The following is a 22,199-nucleotide window of genomic DNA, read 5'->3' as shown; positions in this document are numbered from 1 at the left end:
AAAATCCTTAACAAAATTCTAGCAATCAGAATCCAGCAACTCATTAAAAAGATCATATACCATGACCAAGTGAGCTTAATCCCAGGGATGCAAGGATTCTTCAATATCCGCAAATCAATCAATGTAATTCACCACATTAACAAATTGAAAAATAAAAACCATATGATTATCTCAATAGATGCAGAGAAGGCCTTTGACAAAATTCAACATCCATTTATGATAAAAACTCTCCAGAAAGCAGGAATAGAAGGAACATACCTCAACATAATAAAAGCTATATATGACAAACCCACAGCAAACATTATCCTCAATGGTGAAAAATTGAAAGCATTTCCCCTAAAGTCAGGAACAAGACAAGGGTGCCCACTTTCACTGCTACTACTCAACATAGTTCTGGAAGTTCTGGCCACAGCAATCAGAGCAGAAAAAGAAATAAATGGAATCCAAATGGAAAAGAAGAAGTAAAACTCTCACTGTTTGCAGATGACATGATCCTCTACATAGAAAACCCTAAAGACTCCACCAGAAAATTACTAGAGCTAATCAATGACTATAGTAAAGTTGCAGGATATAAAATCAACACACAGAAATCCCTTGCATTCCTATACACTAATAATGAGAAAGTAGAAAAAGAAATTAAGGAAACAATTCCATTCACCATTGCAACGAAAAGAATAAAATACTTTGGAATATATCTACCTAAAGAAAATAAAGACCTATATATTGAACATTATAAAACACTGATGAAAGAAATCAAAGAGGACACTAATAGATGGAGAAATATACCATGTTCATGGATTGGAAGAATCAATATAGTGAAAATGAGGATACTACCCAAAGCAATCTACAGATTCAATGCAATCCCTATCAAGCTACCAGCGGTATTTTTCACAGAACTAGAACAAATAATTTCAAGATTTGTATGGAAATACAAAAAACCTCGAATAGCCAAAGCAATCTTGAGAAAGAAGAATGGACCTGGAGGAATCAACCTGCCTGACTTCAGGCTCTACTACAAAGCCACAGTCATCAAGACAGTATGGTACTGGCACAAAGACAGAAATATGGATCAATGGAACAAAATAGAAAGCCCAGAGATAAATCCACACACATATGGACACCTTATCTTTGACAAAGGAGGCAAGGATATACAATGGATTAAAGACAATCTCTTTAACAAGTGGTGCTGGGAGAACTGGTCAACCACTTGTAAAAGAATGAAACTAGATCACTTTCTAACACCATACACAAAAATAAACTCAAAATGGATTAAAGATCTAAACGTAAGACCAGAAACTATAAAAATCCTAGAGGAGAACATAGGCAAAACACTCTCTGACATAAATCACAGCAGGATCCTCCATGATCCACCTCCCAGAATACTGGAAATAAAAGCAAAAATAAACAAATGGGATCTAATTAAAATTAAAAGCGTCTGCACAACAAAGGAAACTGTAAGCAAGGTGAAAAGACAGCCTTCTGAATGGGAGAAAATAATAGCAAATGAAGCAACTGACAAACAACTAATCTCAAAAATATACAAGCAACGTATGCAGCTCAATTCCAGAAAAATAAATGACCCAATCAAAAAATGGGCCAAAGAACTAAATAGGCATTTCTCCAAAGAAAACATATGGATGGCTAACAAACACAGGAAAAGATGCTCAACATCACTCATTATCAGAGAAATGCAAATCAAAACCACAATGAGGTACCATTTCACACCAGTCAGAATGGCAGCAATCCAAAAGTCTACAAGCAATAAATGCTGGAGAGGGTGTAGAGAAAAGGGAACCCTCTTACACTGTTGGTGGGCATGCAAACTAGTACAGCCATTATGGAGAACAGTGTGGAGATTCCTTAAAAATTGCAAATAGAACTGCGTTATGACCCAGCAATCCCACTGCTGAGCATACACATTGAGGAAACCAGAATTGAAAGAGACACGTGTACCCCAATGTTCATCGCAGCACTGTTTATAATAGCCAGGACATGGAAACAACCTAGATGTCCATCAGCAGATGAATGGATAGAAAGCTGCGGTACATATACACAGTGGAGTATTACTCAGCCATTAAAAAGAATACATTTGAATCAGTTCTAATGAGGTGGATGAAACTGGAGCCGATTATACAGAGTGAAGTAAGCCAGAAAGAAAAACACCAATACAGTATACTAACACATATATATGGAATTTAGAAAGATGGTAATGATAACCCTGTATGCGAGACAGCAAAAGAGACACAGATGTATAGAATGGACTTTTGGACTCTGTGGGAGAGGGAGAGGGTGGGATGATTTGGGAGAATGGCACTGAAACATGTATACCATCATGTAAGAAATGAATTGTCAGTCTATGTTTGATACAGGATACAGGATGCTTGGGGCTGGTGCACACGGATGATCCAGAGAGATGATATGGGGTGTGAGGTGGGAGGGGGGTTCATGATTGGGAACTCATGTACACCCATGGTAGATTCATGTCAATGTATGGCAAAACCAATACAGTATTGTAAAGCAAAATAAAGTAAAAATAAAAATTTTAAAAAAAGAAGCAGATGGGAGAACAGAGTGAAAAGAACAAGCATGAAAGCACAACCTCTTTGAGTTTTTAAATGTAGTTTGACTTTAGAAACATATATCTGTTTTACATCTCAAAAGCAAAATTGAATTAAATGGGAAAAGTGAAGCAATTACATTTCAAATTCATAACATAATCACAAGGATAAAATACTTCAAGTAAGCATACCACTTTGGGGAACAAAGTACAAGGGCCAAAGAAATGCAAAAAAATCTCAAAATCAATGTAGCATCTTTCCTTTAAATACTACTGAAGGTTTCTAATATTGGCACTGCTGTTTCAAAGCTATTTTATTTATATTATAATATATAGCAAATAGTTATGTTAGTGTTGGTATCAACCAAGGACTATAGTGAAACAGAAAAGGAATATAACTATGAAGTTGAAAAACTAAATTTGAATTGGAGATAACAATATTTTCTGTCTTTACTCAAATTCACAGGACAGGACAATTTGAACATCAAATAGTATAATAAGAACAGAAACTGAAATATTCTGTACTATAAAATTATATGAGTTCATAAGAATACTAAGAAAGAGAGAAAGCAGGGAGAGAGAGAAAACAAGTGCCAAAACAATGCAAAAAAAAAAAAAATTCACTTGGAAACATGGAAAGTAAAAAGGACTAATAAGACTTTATTATATAGTTTGTTAATATATAGATAGGCATATCCCTATCTTTCCTCTACAAATGATTCCAAGGTAACCAAATAGTTATTAAATAAATTATTCCAGCTTTAAAAATGTGGAAGGAAAGCTCAACTTAGAAAACTCACTTTTGTATTCCCTGTTGCATTAATAATTGATTCAGGCCACAAAAATCAATAAATGAGAGCATTAGATACAAGCTTGTTGTGTGGGGAACCTTATAATGGAGCATTCAGGCTATTACTAGCATGCCCAATATGTAACTGTAGCATCATTAAAAGCAAATAAACATTGTATGACTTCTGATGTAAGGCATTATGAAGCAAAAATAGAAAATTCCTGCCAAAAATGACTAAATTTTAATTAAATCAAGCCTGTTAACTAGCTCTCATTAACAGGAAATGAAACATTTACAAGCATAATGAAACAATTTTAATACACTAAAAGGAAGTAAATGGATAAACCCCAAATAGGGCATATTAATAAAGGTTTAGGGAAATTGCCCAAACTGTATAGGGCAATTAGTAAAGGTTTGCAAAAAATCAACAGTATGGAGAAAGAAAAGTGAAAGGAGTGCAAGAGATTAAAGAGAACTTCAGTCACCCATGTGAATGCTATATGTGGTCATTGGGTTATGAGTCAAACAAATCCTGATAATATTAAGAAAATAAGGAAACTTGCATAATGGATTATTACTTGAAAGAGGAATCATTATTAATTTTATTAGGTGACACAATGCATTGTAGTTAAGTAAGGAGGGACTGTATTATTCTAAAAAATCTCCTAAGGTATGAAAGGATGAAACTTTCTGATTTGGGGATTTGTTTTAAAAAAGAAGAAGAAAACAAATAGCAATGATGTAACAAATGTTGAATATGGTACATGGAATCTCCATGTATTTATTTTGTAAATATTTGAAATTTTCAACAAGAAAAAAAAATGAAAGAAAAAAATATAAGCAAACAAATAAAATTAGTATTTAGAAGGCCTAAGTAGAACCAGGCCTAAACACAGGAAGTAGGCTTACTTCTAATTTTTCATTTACTCCAATCTCATTCCCTGACAATTCAGTCCATATCACATTTCCTAACAAATGTAGGTTAGAGAAGGTGGAAAGAATGTACCTTTTAGGGGTACAATATTTTAAGCCATTATTACTATACCAAAGTAATGTTTTTATCTAGTTCAGAATTTTTTAAAAATCTTGATTATTGATTAACCATTATTTAAGGCTAGGTTATATTCAACCATTATATTACTCAATACGCCAACAAATTTGGAAAACTCAGCAATGGCAACAAGTCTGGAAAAGGTCAGTTTTCATTCCAGTCTCAAAGAAGGGCAACGTCAAAGAACGTTCAGACACAACTGCACTCATTTCACATGCTAGCAAGGTATTGTTCAAAATCCTTCAAGTTAGGGCTCAACAGAGTGTGAACCAAGAACTTCCAGATATACAAGCTGTATTTAGAGAAAGCAAAGGAATCACAGATCAAACTGCCAACATCCACTGGATTATAGAAAAAGCAATATTGCTCCAGAAAAACATCTGCTTCTGCTTGACCATAGTAAAGCCTTTGACTCTGCGGATCACAACAAACTGTGGAAAATTCTTAAAGAGATGGGAATACCAGACCACCTTACCTTCCTATGAAACCTGCACACAAGTCAAGAATCAATAGTTAGAACTGGACATGGAAAAATGGACTGGTTCCAAATTGGGAAAGGAGTACATCAAGGTGACATACTGTCACCTTGCTTATTTAACTTATATGCAGAGTGAAAGTGAAAAACACGCAGTCGAGACTGACTCTGTGACTCCATGGACTATATACACTCCATGCAATTCTCCAGGCCAGAATACTGGAGTGGGTAGCCTTTCCCTTCTCCAGGGGATCTTCCCAACCCAAGTATTAAACTCAGGTATCCCTCACTGCAGGCGAATTCTAAGCTAAGCCACAAGGGAAACCCTATAAAACTAGAGTGGGTAGGCTTTCCCTTCTCCAGGGGATCTTCCCAACCCAAGTATTAAACTCAGGTATCCCTCACTGCAGGCAGATTCTGAGCTAAGCCACAAGGGAAGCCCAACAAAACTGGAGTATGTAGCCTATCCCTTCTCCAGTGGATCTTCCCAACCCAGGTATCGAACTGGGGTCTCCTGCATTACAGGCAGATTTTTTACCAACTGAGCTATCAGGGAAGCCTATATGCAGAGTACATCATATGAAATGCCAGGCTGAATGAAGCACAAGCTATAATCAACATTGCCGGGAAAAATATCAATAATCTCAGATATGCAGATGACCCTACCCTATGGCAGAAAATGAAGAGGAACTAAAGAGCCTCTTGATGAAGGTGAAAAGGGAGAGTGAAAAAGCTGACTTGAAACTTAACATTCAAAAAACTAAGATAATGCCATCCAGTCCCGTCACTTCATGGCAAATAGATGGGGAAACAATGGAAACAGTAACAGACATTATTTTCTTGGGCTCCAAAATCACTGTGGATAGTGACTGCAGCCATGAAATTAAACAACGCTGGCTCCTTGGAAGAAAGCTATGATAAATCTACACAGTGTATTAAAAAGCAGAGACATTACTTTGCCAATGAAAAGATCCGTATGGCCAAAGCTTTGTGTTTTTCCAGTAGTCATATACAGATGTGAGAATTGGACCAAAAAGAAGGCTGAATGCCAAAGAATTGATGCTTTCCAACTCCGGCACTGGAGAAGACTCTGGAGAGTCCCTTGGACTGCAAGGAGATCAAACTGGTCAATCCTAAAGGAGACCAACCCTGAATATTCATTGGAAGGACTGAAGCTGAAGCTCCAATACTCTGGTCACTGATGTGAAGAGCCAACACATTGGAAAAGACCCTGATGCTGGGAAAGACTCAGGGCAGGAAGAGAAGGGGGCAACAGAGGACGAGATGGTTGGATGGCATCACCAACTCAATGGACATGAGTTTGAGCAAACTGCGGGAGATGGTGAAGGTCAGGGAAGCCCAGTGGACTGTAGTCCATGGTGTCGCAAAGAGTCAGACACAACTGAGTGACTGAACAAAAAGCCCTTATCAAGTCCCTTGAGAATCTCAAAGCTACACTAATAGAAAATAAAACACAATAACAACAAAAACCCAGAGAATTTTAAGCCAAACATGGGTGAAAAACACGAGATTTTTATTTTAGACTTACCCCACTAAAAATGTATAGAAGTGAGTAGAAGCTGAATTTCAGGTGGCAGAAAAGGGAGGTTAAGTAGTAAGACATGAGAAGTGAGAGCAAGAACAGAACAGTCTTTCACAAGACTTGGCAACAAGGGGAAAGAGAGATGAGGCAGTGGCAGAAATGACTGGCAACAGGAAAAATCTGACATGAGGAAGGCGATAAATGATGGAGGAATATACCAGAGGAGAATGTCAGGGACACTTACGGAAAACAGGAGGGCTGATCTTAAATAAGAAAAGGCACTTCCAGACAGCCAGCAAGAACCTACTGGATAGCACATGGAACTCTGCTCAGTGTTGTGTGGTGTCCTGGATGGGATGGGAGTTTGGGGGGAGAATGGATACATGTGTATGTGTATGGCTGGGTCCCTTCTCTGTTCACCTAAAACTGTCACAACATTGTTAATTGGCAAAATACCCCAATACAAAATTTAAATTTTTTTTTAAATTTTAAACTTTATAAAAAATATGCCACATAGATCCCCAAACAAGAAAAACACCTAAAAATAAGACATTTTCATCACTGAATTTTATGGATTACAAAGAATAAGGGTGGAAACAGCTATTGATACAGAGGCATATAGATACTGGAAAAACACATAGCTTTGACTACACAGTAGTCAAAGTACTTTGTTGGCAAAGTAATGTCTCATAATGACAGATGGAGGGACAAAGATGATGAGGGAGATTCAAACAGATAAGTTCTTTCTTTTTATGTGGTGTTAGTAGTCTTATCTAAAGAAGGAAGGGCTTCTAGGTGGCTCAGTGGTAAATAATCTGCCTGCTATTGCAGGAGACATGAGTTCATGCAGGAGACATGCTTGGAAGATCCCCTGAAGAAGGAAATGGCAACCCCTCCAGTATTCTGGCCTGAGAAATCCTATGGACAGAGGAGCCTGGCAGGCTGCAGTAAGGGTCAGACATGATTTAGCAACTCAGCATGCATGCACAAAGAAGGAAAGGTTAGTACCAGTTATCTATGTAGGTAAAGAGAGAAATGTCGTATCAAGAAACAGTAATGACAGTTGCTGAGAAGTATAGTCAGCAAGAATGTGCTAAGTTATTTCACTGGTGCCCAACTCTGTGCGACCCTATGGACTGCAGCCTACCAGGCTCCTCTGTCCATAGAATCCCCCAGGCAAAAATACTGGAGTGGGTTGTGGTGCCCTCCTCCAGGGGATCTTCCTGACGCAGGATCGAACTTGCATCTCTTGCATCTCCCGCTTTGGCAGGCAGATTCTTTACCACTAGCACCACCTGGGAAGCCCATAGTAAGCATAGGGTCTATAAAAATATGATGGCAACAAACAACGGTATATTATATATATAATAATATATATCAATATATTCCCCAGTAGAGTTCAGATCATTATTAGTTATAAGACAAGGAACAGGGAGGTAAATATACTAATTTCAGGAGCTACTAATGACCACCCATTTGCCAGTGGTGGGAGCATATTCCTTTTATATATATTAAAAATAGTTTTGTTTCCTTAAAGTTTAAATAAGTATGGCTTGGTTGAAATTAGCTAATTAGAGATTGTGTCCTATTCTTAAAGGAGAATAAATGAAACAATATATAATCATGAAAAATAAATGTTGATATATTCAAATCCCATTGTTCTCACCAATTCGAGTGATTTTATTATATGAAAGTTCAAGACTTTGGATATTAGTGCAGCCATCCAAACCATGAAGAGAAGTCAATTGATTTTTATTAAGAAGAACGATGCAGAGATTCTCCAAATTTTCACAGTTGATAGTTTCAATATGGTTTTCCTAAAACAAAGAACAAATGTAATCAGTTTTATTTCAATGGCTTACTAATGAAACATTTAAAGCTTGCAGAAAAGAAAAAAGATGATATACTTGAATTTAAATGATTATCTGAGTCCCTAACTTTTAAGATAACTATGTAGAATGTTATACTATCTAAATGAAAATATTAGGCAATCAAATAAATAATTAACTGATTTAAACTTATTAATAATCTTTTTTTTTCAGTTTTCTACCCCTTTTTTATTTTTTTTAATTTTATTTTTATTTTACTTTACAATACTGTATTGGTTCTGCCATACATTGACATGAATCCACCACGGGTGTATAATAATCTTTTCAAATAGAGAAAATATAGAGGATCAGTAACAAAACATTTCAAACTATCTGAACAAGAGTGAACGATTTGGTCACAGTTGCTAACAAACTTACTTTAAAGAAATCAAACACTGAAAAATTTGAAATCTACCCATTTCCCTTCCTCAGTTCCTTTTGTGATGTCAATACAGTGAAATAGGTATATATCTTATATGAAAATTTATACTTTTACTAAATATAGATATCTCTTCAATACAGAATATTGGTCTCAAGGTCAAGATCATATGTCAGGGATACAACAGCATTCTCTGTTTTAAGGCTTCAGAAAGATAAAGTGAAAGTCGCTCAGTCGTGTCCGACTCTTCGCGACCCCATGGACTATACAATTCATGGAATTCTCCAGGCCAGAATACTGGAGTGGGTAGCCTTTCCCTTTGCCAGGGGATCTTCCCAACCTAGGTGTCGAACTCAGGTCTCCCTCACTGCAGGCAGATTCTGAGCTAAGCCACAAGGGAAGCCCAACAAAACTGGAGTGTGTAGCCTATCCCTTCTCCAGTGGATCTTCCCAAACCAGGAATCGAACCCAGGTCTCCTGCATTGCAGGTGGATTCTTTACCAGCTGAGCCACAAGGGAAACTCTCAGAAAGATAAATGGGCTTTTAAGAATCTTAATTGTATAGTCCCACAACACTCTCTCAAAAATATCTATGAGTATAGTCTTTGTTAACTGGAGTAAACTTAAGCATAGGGAACACAAAGTTTAAAAAGAAAATCATATTGGTGGAAGCACTGTCAGTCTGAGCTGAAAAGAATCAAAAATAAAATGTAACTCTAGCATCGTGCCCCCAATCTTCTATGAGAAAGAAACAGATTGAAAAAAATTCTCAGCTGCAATGCAAAAGAAGGTGTGCCTTGAGAATGGAGTTAAAAGACTATTGGGCAGAACCAAGAGTCATAGAGAACTATTCCCATGGAGCAGAACCAAGTCCTTACTAGGAACTAATGCTACTTTCTTAGCTATGGACCAAGGACTGCCATGAGCTTCTTGTTCTCTCCCATACTAAAGGATAAGGACTCTTGTAATTAACTAAAACCTGTCTCACCAGCATGCATTGATGTGGGGGAGTGAGAGAAGACTACTTTTCCCTTAACTTTACAGATCTCTGAGTTGAAAGAACTCTCTCTGAGCAGATCATCTCCACTTGGATCTGATTTAGATGAGAAGATTCTGTGCTTCAATTCCAAGTCAGATGTCATAAGTTCATAAGACTCAGGGGTCTTTGGAACATGAGTCGTTTTGCATGTGGGAAAGATACAACTCATTAGGAACCAGGAAGCAGATTGCAGATTACTATTTTGTAAGCAGTTTCCTATAAACTTCACAACCCAATATTCACACATACAGTCCCCACCCACTTGAACTGAAAGCTTAGTGAATAGAATATAAGCTAGTATGATGCAGGCAGATGCTTGATAAGCCCTAATATTGAAGATTGTCTTTTTGGAAAGCTCACCTGTAAAGATGCCCAAGGTGGTGGGAGGGGACAGAGAGAGACATAGAGAGGGAGGGAAATTTCAACCTCCCAAGGCACCAGACATATAACAGAATGTATTTGGATATTACAGCCCCAACTGCAAAGTACATCAGACATCCAGGCAACACAGTATGAAACAGATGGAATGCCCAGAATAAGTCTGGCCTCAATTCATGGCCCACAGAAGTAGGGTAAAATAAAACGGCTGCTTTTTTTAATTTACTAAATAATGCGGTCATTTGTCATGCAGCAAAAAGTAACAAAACAATAACTCTGTTACCTATGAATGAAGATTATTTCCCAGGTCATACCACCTAAGCATCTTTCCTGTATGGTTCTCACAAATTTTGGCCTTTGATCTCTCTAGAGCCTGAGTTACAGGCTATTTTATTAAATGTGCCTTCAAAATTGTAATTCCTTAAATGTAAATCTGAATCTGTTTTACATTGATTATAAAATAAATAATGATAGCATAGGACACACCTGTGCATCAATGTACTTCAGTTTTTTGCAGTTACTTAGACTGTGCAAGGAAGTTAATCCACAGCGCCGAAGAGACAGAAACTGAAGATTTGGACACTCTGCCAGTGTGGAGAGACTACAGCCTGGCAAGTCTTGAAATGTTATTGTTGCAACCTAGAGAATTAAAAAAAAAATCACAGTGTATCATTATCCAAATATAATGAAGACAAACTATATTCACCTTGAAAAATTGTTTTACATTTTTCATCTAAAAAAAAAGTAATGCTCTATATTGAAACCCACTTTTATTAACAACTCAATTTCATTTAAGCTCTCTGGCCATTTTGCCACATTTCTTCCCCTCATAGAAAGGCAAAATAATGTAATCATTCATGACCAACTCAAGTTCAAAGGTAATACACACAGAAGCAATCATAATACAATCATTTATTAGTTTACTCCTTGACTTTTCACCAAATTCATTTTCCTGTTCTTCATGTCTCTTGGCATTATTTTCAGGATTGCACTATATAAACATTTAAGATCTGTGTTTGACAGTATCTTTGGAGGCTTCCCTGGTGGCTCAGACGGTAAAGCATCTGTCTACAATGTGGGAGACCTGGGTTTGATCCCTGGGTTGGGAAGATCCCCTGGAGAAGGAAATGGCAACCCACTCCAGTACTCTTGTCTGAAAAATCCCATGGACAGAGAAGCCTGGTAGGCTACAGTCCATGGGGTCGCGAAGAGTCGGACACGAGTGAGCGACTTCACTTTCACTTTGGGATATCTACATAGTATCAGAAGCCATAACAGATCGGGAACAGATTTTATAACCAAACTGCCATGCTTCAACTAGAATAGCTCAGCTCTCTTCTAAAAATGAAACAAGTTTAACTGAGAAGAGATATTATAAAACCTGTAATAAGTCAAAACATGCAAAAATAACTGAACCATGCAATAAGAACAACATTCTATTATGTTTCTGTGTTATAAAAGTATGAATCACCCTTTACTATTGAATAATGTATATACCCAGATCATATAGAATCTGCAGTGTAACAAATCATGAATACTTATCATACATTTATAACATTTCCCATCATTGAGATATTACCATGCACTCACTACTTCATAAAGCTTTTATCCTAAGGAATTTTTCTCTTTTTAAGTCTTTTCAAATAAAGAAAATTCAACATCAAAGAATGTATTGATCCTTATGGTATGTATATTAAGGAATATACTTATAGTTCTATAAGAATATATCAGATATAACTATTTTGAGATTACTGAAAAGCATTCCATGAATTAAACTCAGGATCTCTCACCTAAGTAAACTTGGCACAGTAATAATGTAACGATATATTGCTTCTTCACTATAATTGAGTCTATGCACTGAAATAAGTATATAAACTAAACTGCTTTATAGTAAGAATACTTTCATATTGCCACATTAGAAGTCCTAAGGCCATATTTCCTGTGCACTGAATAACAATTTAAAAATTATTAACTGTATAGTGTATACTAGCATATATACTAGGGTATAACACATGCAAAAGAAATTTTAAAAGTGTTTTATTGAAACTGAATGCATTATTACTTCAAAAAAAGCTGGGGAAAGCATAAAATTCTTAAGCGTGTAACTCCTCTTCATGTGGAATATTTCCTGTGCAATAAAGTTGTACATTTACATATTTGTGTAAATGAATGGGAAGGTCATACATTCATGGAAACAGAACAAAGGGATTAGGCTACCCCTTACTTTAAGTAGCAAAAGCAATATCTGGTATTTTTTAAACATTTGGTGAATGAATTTTCTAGTTTCAAAATGATTTTAGGAATTTCTCAATTACCAATAATCTAAAACAATTTTTGAAATGAACTTCTTTTTTATAACTTTTCAGAAAGAAACATATTTACCTACATGTGTCAGGATAACTGCTGCGTAATGTCCCTATGACTTGTCCAAAGGAGATACTATAAATTCTAAAATTAGAAACTAATTCTATAATAAAAAACTAAACAAACTAGAATCGAACATTTAAAAACTGAAAACCCTACAGCTGAAGCTTTATAGTAACAAATGCTACTCTACCATTTATATTCTCCTGCCCAATTTAATAATATACTGCTTTGTTAGTATTGTTCAATTGCTTGGTTGTGTCCAACTCTTTGCAAGCCCATGGACTGCGGCACACCAGGCTGCCCTGTCCTTCAGTATATCCCAGAATTTGCTCAAACTCATCTCCATTGAGCCAGTGATGCCATCCAGCAATCTCATCCTCTGTCGTCCCCTTCTCCTCCTGCCTTCAATCTTTCCCAGCATCAGGGTCTTTTCCAATTAGATGGCTCTTCACATCAGGTGGCCAAAATATTGGAGTTTCAGCTTCAGCATCAGTCCTTCCAATGATCAGGACTGATTTCCTTTAGGATTGACTGATTTGATCTCCTTGCAGTTCAAGAGTCTTCTCCAACACCACAGCTCAAAAGCATCAATTCTTCAGTTCTCAGCTTTCTTTGTGGTCCAACTCTCACATCCATACATGACTACTGGAAAAACCATAGCTTTGACTAGATGGACCTTTGTCAGCAGAGTGATGGGTCTGCTTTTTAATATAGTCTATATGAGTCTAGATTTGTCATAGCTTTTCTTCCAAGGAGCAAGTGTCTTTTAATTTCATGGCTACAGTCACCATCAGCAGTGATTTTGGAGCCCAAGAAAATAAAGTCTGTCACTGCTTCCATTGTTTCCCCATCTATTTGCCATGAAGTGATGGGACCGGATGCCATGATCTTAGTTTTTTGAATGTTGAGTTTTAAGCCACCTTTTTCACTCTTTCTCTTCCACCTTCATTAAGAGGCTCTTTAGTTCCCCTTCACTGCCTGCTATAAGGATGGTCAAGTTAGTTAAGTCAGTTGCTCAGTCGTGTCTGACTCTTTGCAACCCCATGGACTGTAGCCCACAGCCTCCTCCATCCATGGAATTTTCCAGGCAAGAATACTGGAATGGGTTGCCATTTCCATAAGGGTGGTGTCATCTGTATATCTGAGGTTATTGACATTTCTCCCAGCAATCTTGATTCCAGCTTGTGCTTCAACCAGCTCGACATTGTGCATGATGTGCATAGAAGTTAAATAAGCAGGGTGAAACATACAGCCTTGATGTATTCCTTTCCCAATTTCAAACCAGTCTGTTGTTCATGTCCAGTTCTAACTGTTGCTTCTTGACCTGCGCACAGATTTCTCAGGAGGCAGGTAAGGGGGCCTGGTATTCCCATCTCTTGAAGAATTTTTCAGTTTGTTGTGGTCCAGGTCGTCAAAGGCTTTAGCATAGTCAGTGAAGCAGAAGTAGATGTTTTCCTGGAGTTCTCTTGCTTTTTCTATGATCCAACAGATTTAGGCAATTTGATCTCTGGTCCGTCTGCCTTTTGTAAACCCAGCTTGAACATCTGGAAGTTCTCGGTTCACATACTGTTGAAGCCTAGCTTGAAGGATTTTGCACATTACTTTACAAGCATATAAACACAATTAAGTTCTAGTTATAATGTAGCAACCTCTCTAATTGCAGTATAGGAGTGACAGCTGCTGCAGTATACTTGTCAATGGTGTCTATTTTTGAATATGCAGTATTTCTTGGTGTTTCCTCCTCCCTTGTACTGAACATTTAAAAATTTCCTGGGACTTCCGTGGTGGTCCACTGGTTCAGAATCCACCCTGCAATGCAGGGGATACTGGTTCAATCCCTGGTCCAGGAATATCCCACATGCCACGGGGCAACTAAGCCCCATAAGTGGCAACTACTGAGCCCACACACCACAACTACCTAAGCATGTGCACCTAGAGACCAAGCTCCAAAACAAGAGAAGCCACCACAACCACAGGCGTGTGAACAACCAGAGAGCAGCCCCTTCTCGCTGCAGCCAGAGAAAAGCCCGTGTGCAGCAATGAAGACCCAGTGCCAAGAATAAGTTAAATTTTAAAATTTCCTCATGATACAGCAATTTATTTTCTGTTGCACTCTAGATTTTCCCAAACATAGGAGAGCAAATAAACTTTTACACTAATAATTTTGATTGTCATTAATTTAGTTGCTAAGTCATGTCTGACTATTTGTGACCCCCATGGACTGTAGCCCCCCAGGCTCCTCTGTCCAAGGGATTTCCCAGGCAAGAAAATTAAAACTGAAGTGGGTTGCCATTTCCTCCTCCCTGGGATCTTCCTGACCCAGGGATTGAAACCACATCTCCTGTATTGGCAGGCAGGTTCTTTATCACTGAGCCACATGGGAAGTCCAATCATTTTGATACATGCATGAAAATAATCACACAAGTAAAACTGCTTTATGCTCTAAAAATTAAGGTCAATATAGAATTAATGCTCATAGGCGTTCATCAGCGTATGATCAGCCTGATAAAAGAGCATCTGGGGCATAGTGAATAGTCACTAAGTGCTTCTCAAATAACTCAACAAATGCATTATCTTAGCCCTGTGGAAAAACTAAAATATTTATAACATTCATAGTTGTGTTCCCATATTACCAAAGGGTACTATAAAAATATTTGGAAAACTAATATTTTTGGTCTCTCATGACAAAAATGAACTGACTCATAGAACCTAGTGGAAGTCGCTCAGTCGTGTCCGACTCTTTGCGACCCCACGGACTGTACAGTCCATGGAATTCTCCAGGCCAGAATACTGGAGCGGGTAGCTCTTCCTTTCTCTAGGGGATCTTCCCAACTCAGGGATCGAACCCAAGTCTCCAGCATTGTGGGCAGATTCTTTACCAGCTGAGCTACAAGGGAAGCCCAAAACAGTCCATGGAATTCTCCAAGCCAGAATACTGGAGTGGGTAGACTTGCCCTTCTCCAGAGGATCTTCCCAAGCCAGGAATTGAACCGGGGTCTCCTGGACTGCAGGCGAATTCCTTACCAACCAAGCAATCTAAGACTCATCATTACATCTTGATAAAATATCGCAAATTAGTTTTCCACTCAATCATCTATATTTCCCCCAAATCCTTGATAGTTTTGATAAATAAAATGACCTAAAAGAGCCACATATGTTTTTATAGAGTTCACTCTCAATTACACTTGAGAAATTCAACCCAAGCAGTGTCACTCATCGATGGTAAACTGTAATTGCCAAAGTAACAGAAGCAATGAGTGTTATGCTTTGTGTTAACAAATTCGTGATTACACCACAATCTCAAATCTATCCAACCTAGAGAAATAATTTTGTTTAAAAAATCAGCTGCAAAGAGACTGAATCTGAGGTTTGATTAGTGGCTTAAATGAACGAGAACATAACTTCAACTAAGTCATGCAGCATCACAACACCACTTAATTACAGTCTTCCTTGAATGAAGTGAGACATTCTGACCTAAAAGTTAATCAGCCCCTAAAATGTTATCATCTTCCATGCCGTATTGTAAAGCCATAGAAAAAAGTCCTTAAGCTATACTCTTTTTTTTTCAGTTGTTATTTAAGGCTAGTTACCATTAGTAGCAAAATACTCAAAAGAAAAATGAATTAGTTAAAGCATTCTGCTAGGGGAAAAAAAAATGTTAGTTGTCAATAATCACTGCTCTTCAGTCATTTCCTTCTGGAGTACTATTCCATATAGTAGATGATTCAGCATTTTCAACGTTCTAACTTATTTGATGAAATAGACTAATCAGAAGTCCATTGCCATTCTCTTCAGATGTTTGAGACCACATCTGACAATGACTATTATATACGTTACAAGCCCAAGACCAAATTCTTCACATACAGTCTTTGAAAACGCAACAATCCTATAACGTAGGTATTTCTCTTCCCAGTTTATAGAAGACAAAACTGAGGCTCAGAAAGAGCAAGGTGACCCAGTGCAAGGTGACCCAGCCAGTAAATGGCAGAAAGAAAATGAGAACACTGATCTCATTTGATACATTAAAAATAAAACTCCACAGTATCGTATTTATTTGTTTAATGCCTTTTTGCCTACCAAAGTCAGAAGCATAAGGGCAAAGACAGGTTTGTTTCTGTCCCTTTAACCTAACAATAAATATGGACTTGATCATATGGGATAGATGAATATTTGCTGAGTGAATGAATAAAACAATGTATACACATTAACATTAATGTTTCCTTTTCTCGGAATCTTACCTATATCAAGAAATCAAATAAACTTTATATTTTGAGCTTAAGGCCTAAACGTGTATTTTAATCTTAAATCCCTTCTAGTATTTAATATTCTTTCCTGTTTTTTCTACACATATGTTAGTTTCTGTCTTATTTTTGATTGAAACTATGTTTTAATAAGCATAGTAAATTAGTAGCATTTGGTGACAGCTACTTTAGTTTTTGTCTTTTGTTTTTATAATGCTATGTAATTTTTTTTTTAATTTTTAATTTTACTTTATTTTACTTTACAATACTGTATTGGTTTTGCCATACATTGACATGAATCCACCATGGGTGTACATGCGTTCCCAAAAATGAACCCCCCTCCCACCTCCCTCCCCATAACATCTCTCTGGGTCATCACCGTGCACCAGCCCCAAGCATGCTGTATCCTGCATCGGACATAGACTGGCGATTCGATTCTTAGATGACAGTATACATGTTTCAATGCCATTCTCCCAAATCATCCCACCCTCTCCCTCTCCCTCTGAGACAGCTACTTTAAATTTCAGGCTTCCCTGGTGGCTCAGAGGTTAAAGTGTTTGCCTGCAATGTGGGAGACCTGGGTTCGATCCCCGGGTCGGGAAGATCCCCTCGAGAAGGAAATGGCAACCCACTCCAGTATTCTTCCTGGAGAAGGAAATGGCAACCCACTCTAGTACTCTTGCCTGGAGAATCCCATGGACCGAGGAGCCATGTACCACCTTTATATAGCGCGTGACTAAATTACAAAAGGAGCCACTAGGTGGTGCTGTGGTCCAGGACTAAAACAAACCAGCTCCAAGCTGAGTATCAAGCTACAATTTTTCTACTCTAATTCAACTCTACTTTCCCAGATGATTCCATTGTTAGAAGCCTAATAATGCTATAGGCCCCTCGAAAATAGGTTTCAAGATATAAATCAAAGCTCTTCATAGTGTCTCACTGAAGACGATGCACTGAATAATTTTAATTGAGGAGATCTTTTAAGTACAACTCTTCTCAAATAGGATAAGTATTTCATTAGTAACTCCATTGACTGAGAAAATTCTTGGATACAAAAAAAAGAAGACTCTGAGAAACAAAGAACATATTAGTGGTTACCAGTGGGGAGAGGAAAGGGGAGAGTAAGTAAGTAAGTAAGCTACAAGGATATGTTGTACAATACAGGGAATATAGCCAATATATTATAATAACCATAAATGGAGTATAATCTTTAAAAATTATGAATTACTATATTGTACACCTGTAACCTTTTGTACATCAACTATACTTCAATTAAAAATAAAAATTGCCTTATGTAAAGATTTTTGAAGTTACATTTTAGAGAACCAATTAAAATTCAGTATGTAAAAAGTATTATAAAATACCTGCTGTAAAGTATCCCAAGGACCACATCGAAGAATTTCTAGTGTATTCAAAGGGGGCATTGTGTTGACTGGGCATTTTATAAGTCTCCTTCTTCTAACAATTTTCTTCTGTTGATTTTGCTTGAAAATTTCACACCAGGGTTTAAATGATGTTATCCAAGCTAGCCTCTTTTCTTCAATAGAAGATAGAAGTGTTGGCTCTATAGAGCAGGCCACTGTATTTTCACATTCAGCTGTGTTTTCATGACATTCTTCTGGAATTTCTTGAATCTGAGACTTAAGAGAGTTTACTTCTTTAAAAACCAAATAGTTCTTTGCATTATAGCCACCCAAATCTTCACAAGGAGCATCTACAATATAATTTTGCTTGTTTATTTTGCCTTCTACATTGATCACAGCATCATTAGTGTTAAAAACCAAGTCACTGTTCAGAGCACTGCCTTTTGGGTTCTCCTCTGCTTCTTTAGATTTTAAATCAATTTCTTCTTCTTGTAGTAATGTATTTTCCCCTATATCTTCAGATTTTTCTAATTTCAGTGGTACTGGTTTTTGTTTCATTGGTATCACCGAAATTTCCTTTATATTATTTTCTTCATATAATGTTCCTAACTGTCCCGATATTTTTTTTTCTACTTTTTGCATCTTATTCTGTTGGTTTTCATCACTTATTTTCTGTGATTCACTGTCTTTTACTTCATCAATTTCTTGATTATTTCCTAATATTATTTGGGTTTCTTGTCTCATAGTCTCATTTATGGAAGGTTTCAAGACTTCCTCTTTTTGTACTTGAGACTGTAATTCTTGCAACTGCAACTGTTCTTTGACATTTTCTTTTAGATGCAGGTTTTCCAATTGAGTTTTTTGATCTCTGTTTTCATAATTCCTTTTTTGCTTGACCAATTCTTCTGAACATTGTACTGCCAGGTTTTCATTTTTTTCTTTGACTTTAAATACAGCCAAAATTGCTTGGCTTGACATAGATTCTTTTAATTGTACTGGTTCTTTCAATACAAGCTCTCTATCTACATTTTTTCTCTTATCTGACTCTTCAGCTAACCAAGGGGAAGCATCTCCCCACATTTTTAACTTTCCATCCCCTAGCCTCTTGGCTCCATCATCCTTATTCTTTGATGTATCCTCAATAGATAAACGTTTGGCATTATATTCTCCCTTCTTTAATGCTCTACTTATTATCAGCTGTTTTCTTGTAGCTTCTCTCAATATCAATTTTTCCATCTTTAGTAGTTGCTCCCTTTCTTGTCTCAGGATGTTCTTTTTTCCCACATATTCTTTTTCTCTCCTTTTCCTTCCCTCTTGCATGTGCTTTTCTATCTCTTCTTCTCTTCTTTGTTTCTCCTCTAGTCTTTTCCATTTTTCTTCTTCTATCTGTCGTATTTTTGCTTCCTTTTCCTTCCACTCTTGTGCTTTCTTTTTCTTACTTTCTATTTGTTCCTTTATGATTGGGCCATATTTTTGGTAGGCCACAAATGCTTTATATTTAGCTTGAATTTTTACAGCTGCATTATGCTGCAGTTTTGACAAACGCATTTTTTCTTTTTCCTGAAGGTCTTTAAATTTTGTTCTTTCTTCTTCCATTTGTAAATGTAAGTTTCTAATAAATTCCTAAAATAAAGTAAGATATATAGTAGTCAGCATAAGCTAAATGTGAAATACTAAAGTATCATATGAAATATAGATTAAAACAAATACTGAAACTGAAATCATAATAAAATCAATAGAAAACTTACTTACAGGAACTAAAGTAATTTATTTAAAAGGGCATATTGATTTTTTAAAAAATATTTAGGAGCTTCTATCAATTTAGTAAGCTGATACTCTAATATTATGACTGTACTTGAAACTGGGGAATTGAGGAATTCTTTGACGATGGAAAGCATATGCAGTCAGAATGACACAGAGAAAAGGCAAGAAAAGCGAAAATCTAAAATTTGTGTAGGAGAAAAGGACTTGAAGGTTCATAAGATGGGTGTTCTGATAATAGAGACCCCTAGAGCTGGCAGCACAGGGACTGCAGAGACAGGGGATGATTTTGTAAGTTATAGTATAAGGAAGGTGAGGCAGGAGATACACCTAAGTCTAGTTATATATCTTATCCTGTCTATTAGGAGAGCTGATAAGCCCATAACGCACTAAAAGAGGTAATCCAGAGTTGGGTGAGAATATCATTGTCACTAAACTCCTGAAACAAAAGTAAACAGATCCACCAAATTGGGCAAATATTTAGAAAAATTAACACAAATGATGTGCAGTGACAAAAATGCTTCAATAAGCAAAAGGAAGGTCCGATTTCTGAGAGAACTATTTAAGTAAAAGCTAAAGATATTTTTAAGAAAAAATGTTTAAATAAGAATCTCATATAAAAAATGAAATGCAAGTGCCCAAATAAAAACATAAGACTCACTCAAACAAACAAACAAAAATCAAGATAAAATGGTTGAACAGATAAATGCCTATAACAAAAATTGAAATCCTATGTGTATTGAATAATAAATAGACACATTTTATTTTTTATTTCCACTTGAAGAGTTACATTTCATATAAAAGTTTACAAATAACGGTTTTTATTTTTATTTTTTCAGTATAAAAAATTGCCTTGATGGCATATTATGATGTAATGCTAATTGCTTGTAGAATAGTTAAATGTCAGTATTGAAACCTAATCTTTAGCTCCCGTCTTATAGATACAAAAGAATGTTCACCAAGCATGTATTTTGTATTTTGTTGCATTGTACACTGCAACTAATAAGCCAAGGAATCGACATATATTAGGTGCGTGTACTGTTTCTAAAAACTACAAACTAAGAATGATAAATTATCAATATAGTTTAGTATTTGCTAATTTTACTACACTCTTGTTATGTATATGTAGGGAAGTCATAAGGGATTATAAATTCTATTTGAGTAAAGTTTAAAACCATATATTTTATGATAAAGGGCTTTTAACTTAAGATGGCCAAAGCACTGATATTATATATTTGCTGTAAAGAGAATTATAAGAGTTTTATTTTTATGATATTAAAAGTTACTTAATAAAGACTTGTTCCCATTAAAAAAAATCAAAATTAGATGTTTCCCAAAACAATATAAAAAACACAAAGTCATGAAATATACAAAGTTCAGGTGTAAAGGCAATCAACACAGAAACTTCAACATATGACTAACAGGAGTTCCAAAATAAAATACTGAGAAAAACTGAAGAGAAGAGAATCATAGAAAAATGTTTTCTAAACCAAAATCAAAGGCCTTCAGATGAGTCAATTTCACACACACACACACACACACACATACACAAAATGATGGCTCATATAGTAAACACTAACAATATTTCAGAACACTAAGGAATATAAGCTCTATGAAGGCAAGGATTATTTCTGTTTTATTCACTGCTGTATCCTGAGTCCTCACAGAGAGGTACCTACCTGGCACACAGTAGAAAACCAGCAAATATGTGTGGATGAATGCAAAAAGTGAAAAAATCTTAAAGCTTCAAAAGAACTTAGTAAATGAGCATCAGATTTGCAATCAAAGACAGCATGTGCTTTGTGTGTGCTTAGTTGCTCAGTCATGTCTGACTCTTGAGACACTATGGACTGTAGCCCGCCAGGTTCCTCTGTGCTTGGGGATTCTCCAGGTAAGAATACTGGAGTGGGTTGCCAAGGCCTCCTCCAGGGGATCTGCCCAACCCAGGATTGAACCCAGGTCTCCCACATTGCAGGTGGATTCTTTACCAGCTGAGCCACAGGGGAAGCCCAGAGATGGCGTGTGCAAAAATAAACATGTAATGGAGTTCTATCTTTAAATTGCTAAGACTAAATTGTAATAAACCTCCATTCTGCATCCAAGAAAACTAATCATTCAGTTTTAAAAGCAAAATAAAAACATTTTCAATTGTGCAAACATTGAGAAAATTTCCTGTCCAAAAGTATACTTTTGACAAGTGTTTAGCTGTATACTCCAAGAAAGGAGAACTGAGTCCAGAAAGCAGAGGAAGACTGAGGATTCAAAGAACACTAATCAGCGAGAGCAAGGAGATCAAACCAGTCCATCCTAAAGGAAATCAACCCTAAATAAGGACTGATGCTGAGGCCAAAGCTCCAATACTTTGGCCACCTGACATGAAGAGCTG

The 22,199-nt window shown here is 36.6% G+C and overlaps 1 protein-coding gene across 1 annotated transcript in view; it reads right to left on the bottom strand.

The window, feature by feature from the left end:
* LRRIQ1 (leucine rich repeats and IQ motif containing 1) overlaps nucleotides 1-22,199 on the bottom strand; it is a 220,484-nt gene that overhangs the window by 180,640 nt on the left and 17,645 nt on the right. The window contains exons 7-9 of the mRNA XM_052641127.1: nucleotides 18,053-19,675; nucleotides 10,567-10,719; nucleotides 8,083-8,233 (exon numbers count right to left, since the gene is read on the bottom strand). Coding sequence (XP_052497087.1) covers nucleotides 8,083-8,233; nucleotides 10,567-10,719; nucleotides 18,053-19,675 — 1,927 coding nt within the window. The remainder of the gene's footprint in view (nucleotides 1-8,082; nucleotides 8,234-10,566; nucleotides 10,720-18,052; nucleotides 19,676-22,199) is intronic.

Source organism: Budorcas taxicolor, chromosome 5 (assembly GCF_023091745.1).
Source record: "Budorcas taxicolor isolate Tak-1 chromosome 5, Takin1.1, whole genome shotgun sequence".
Lineage (NCBI taxonomy): Eukaryota > Metazoa > Chordata > Mammalia > Artiodactyla > Bovidae > Budorcas > Budorcas taxicolor.
This window is presented reverse-complemented; position numbering and strand designations above follow the sequence as displayed.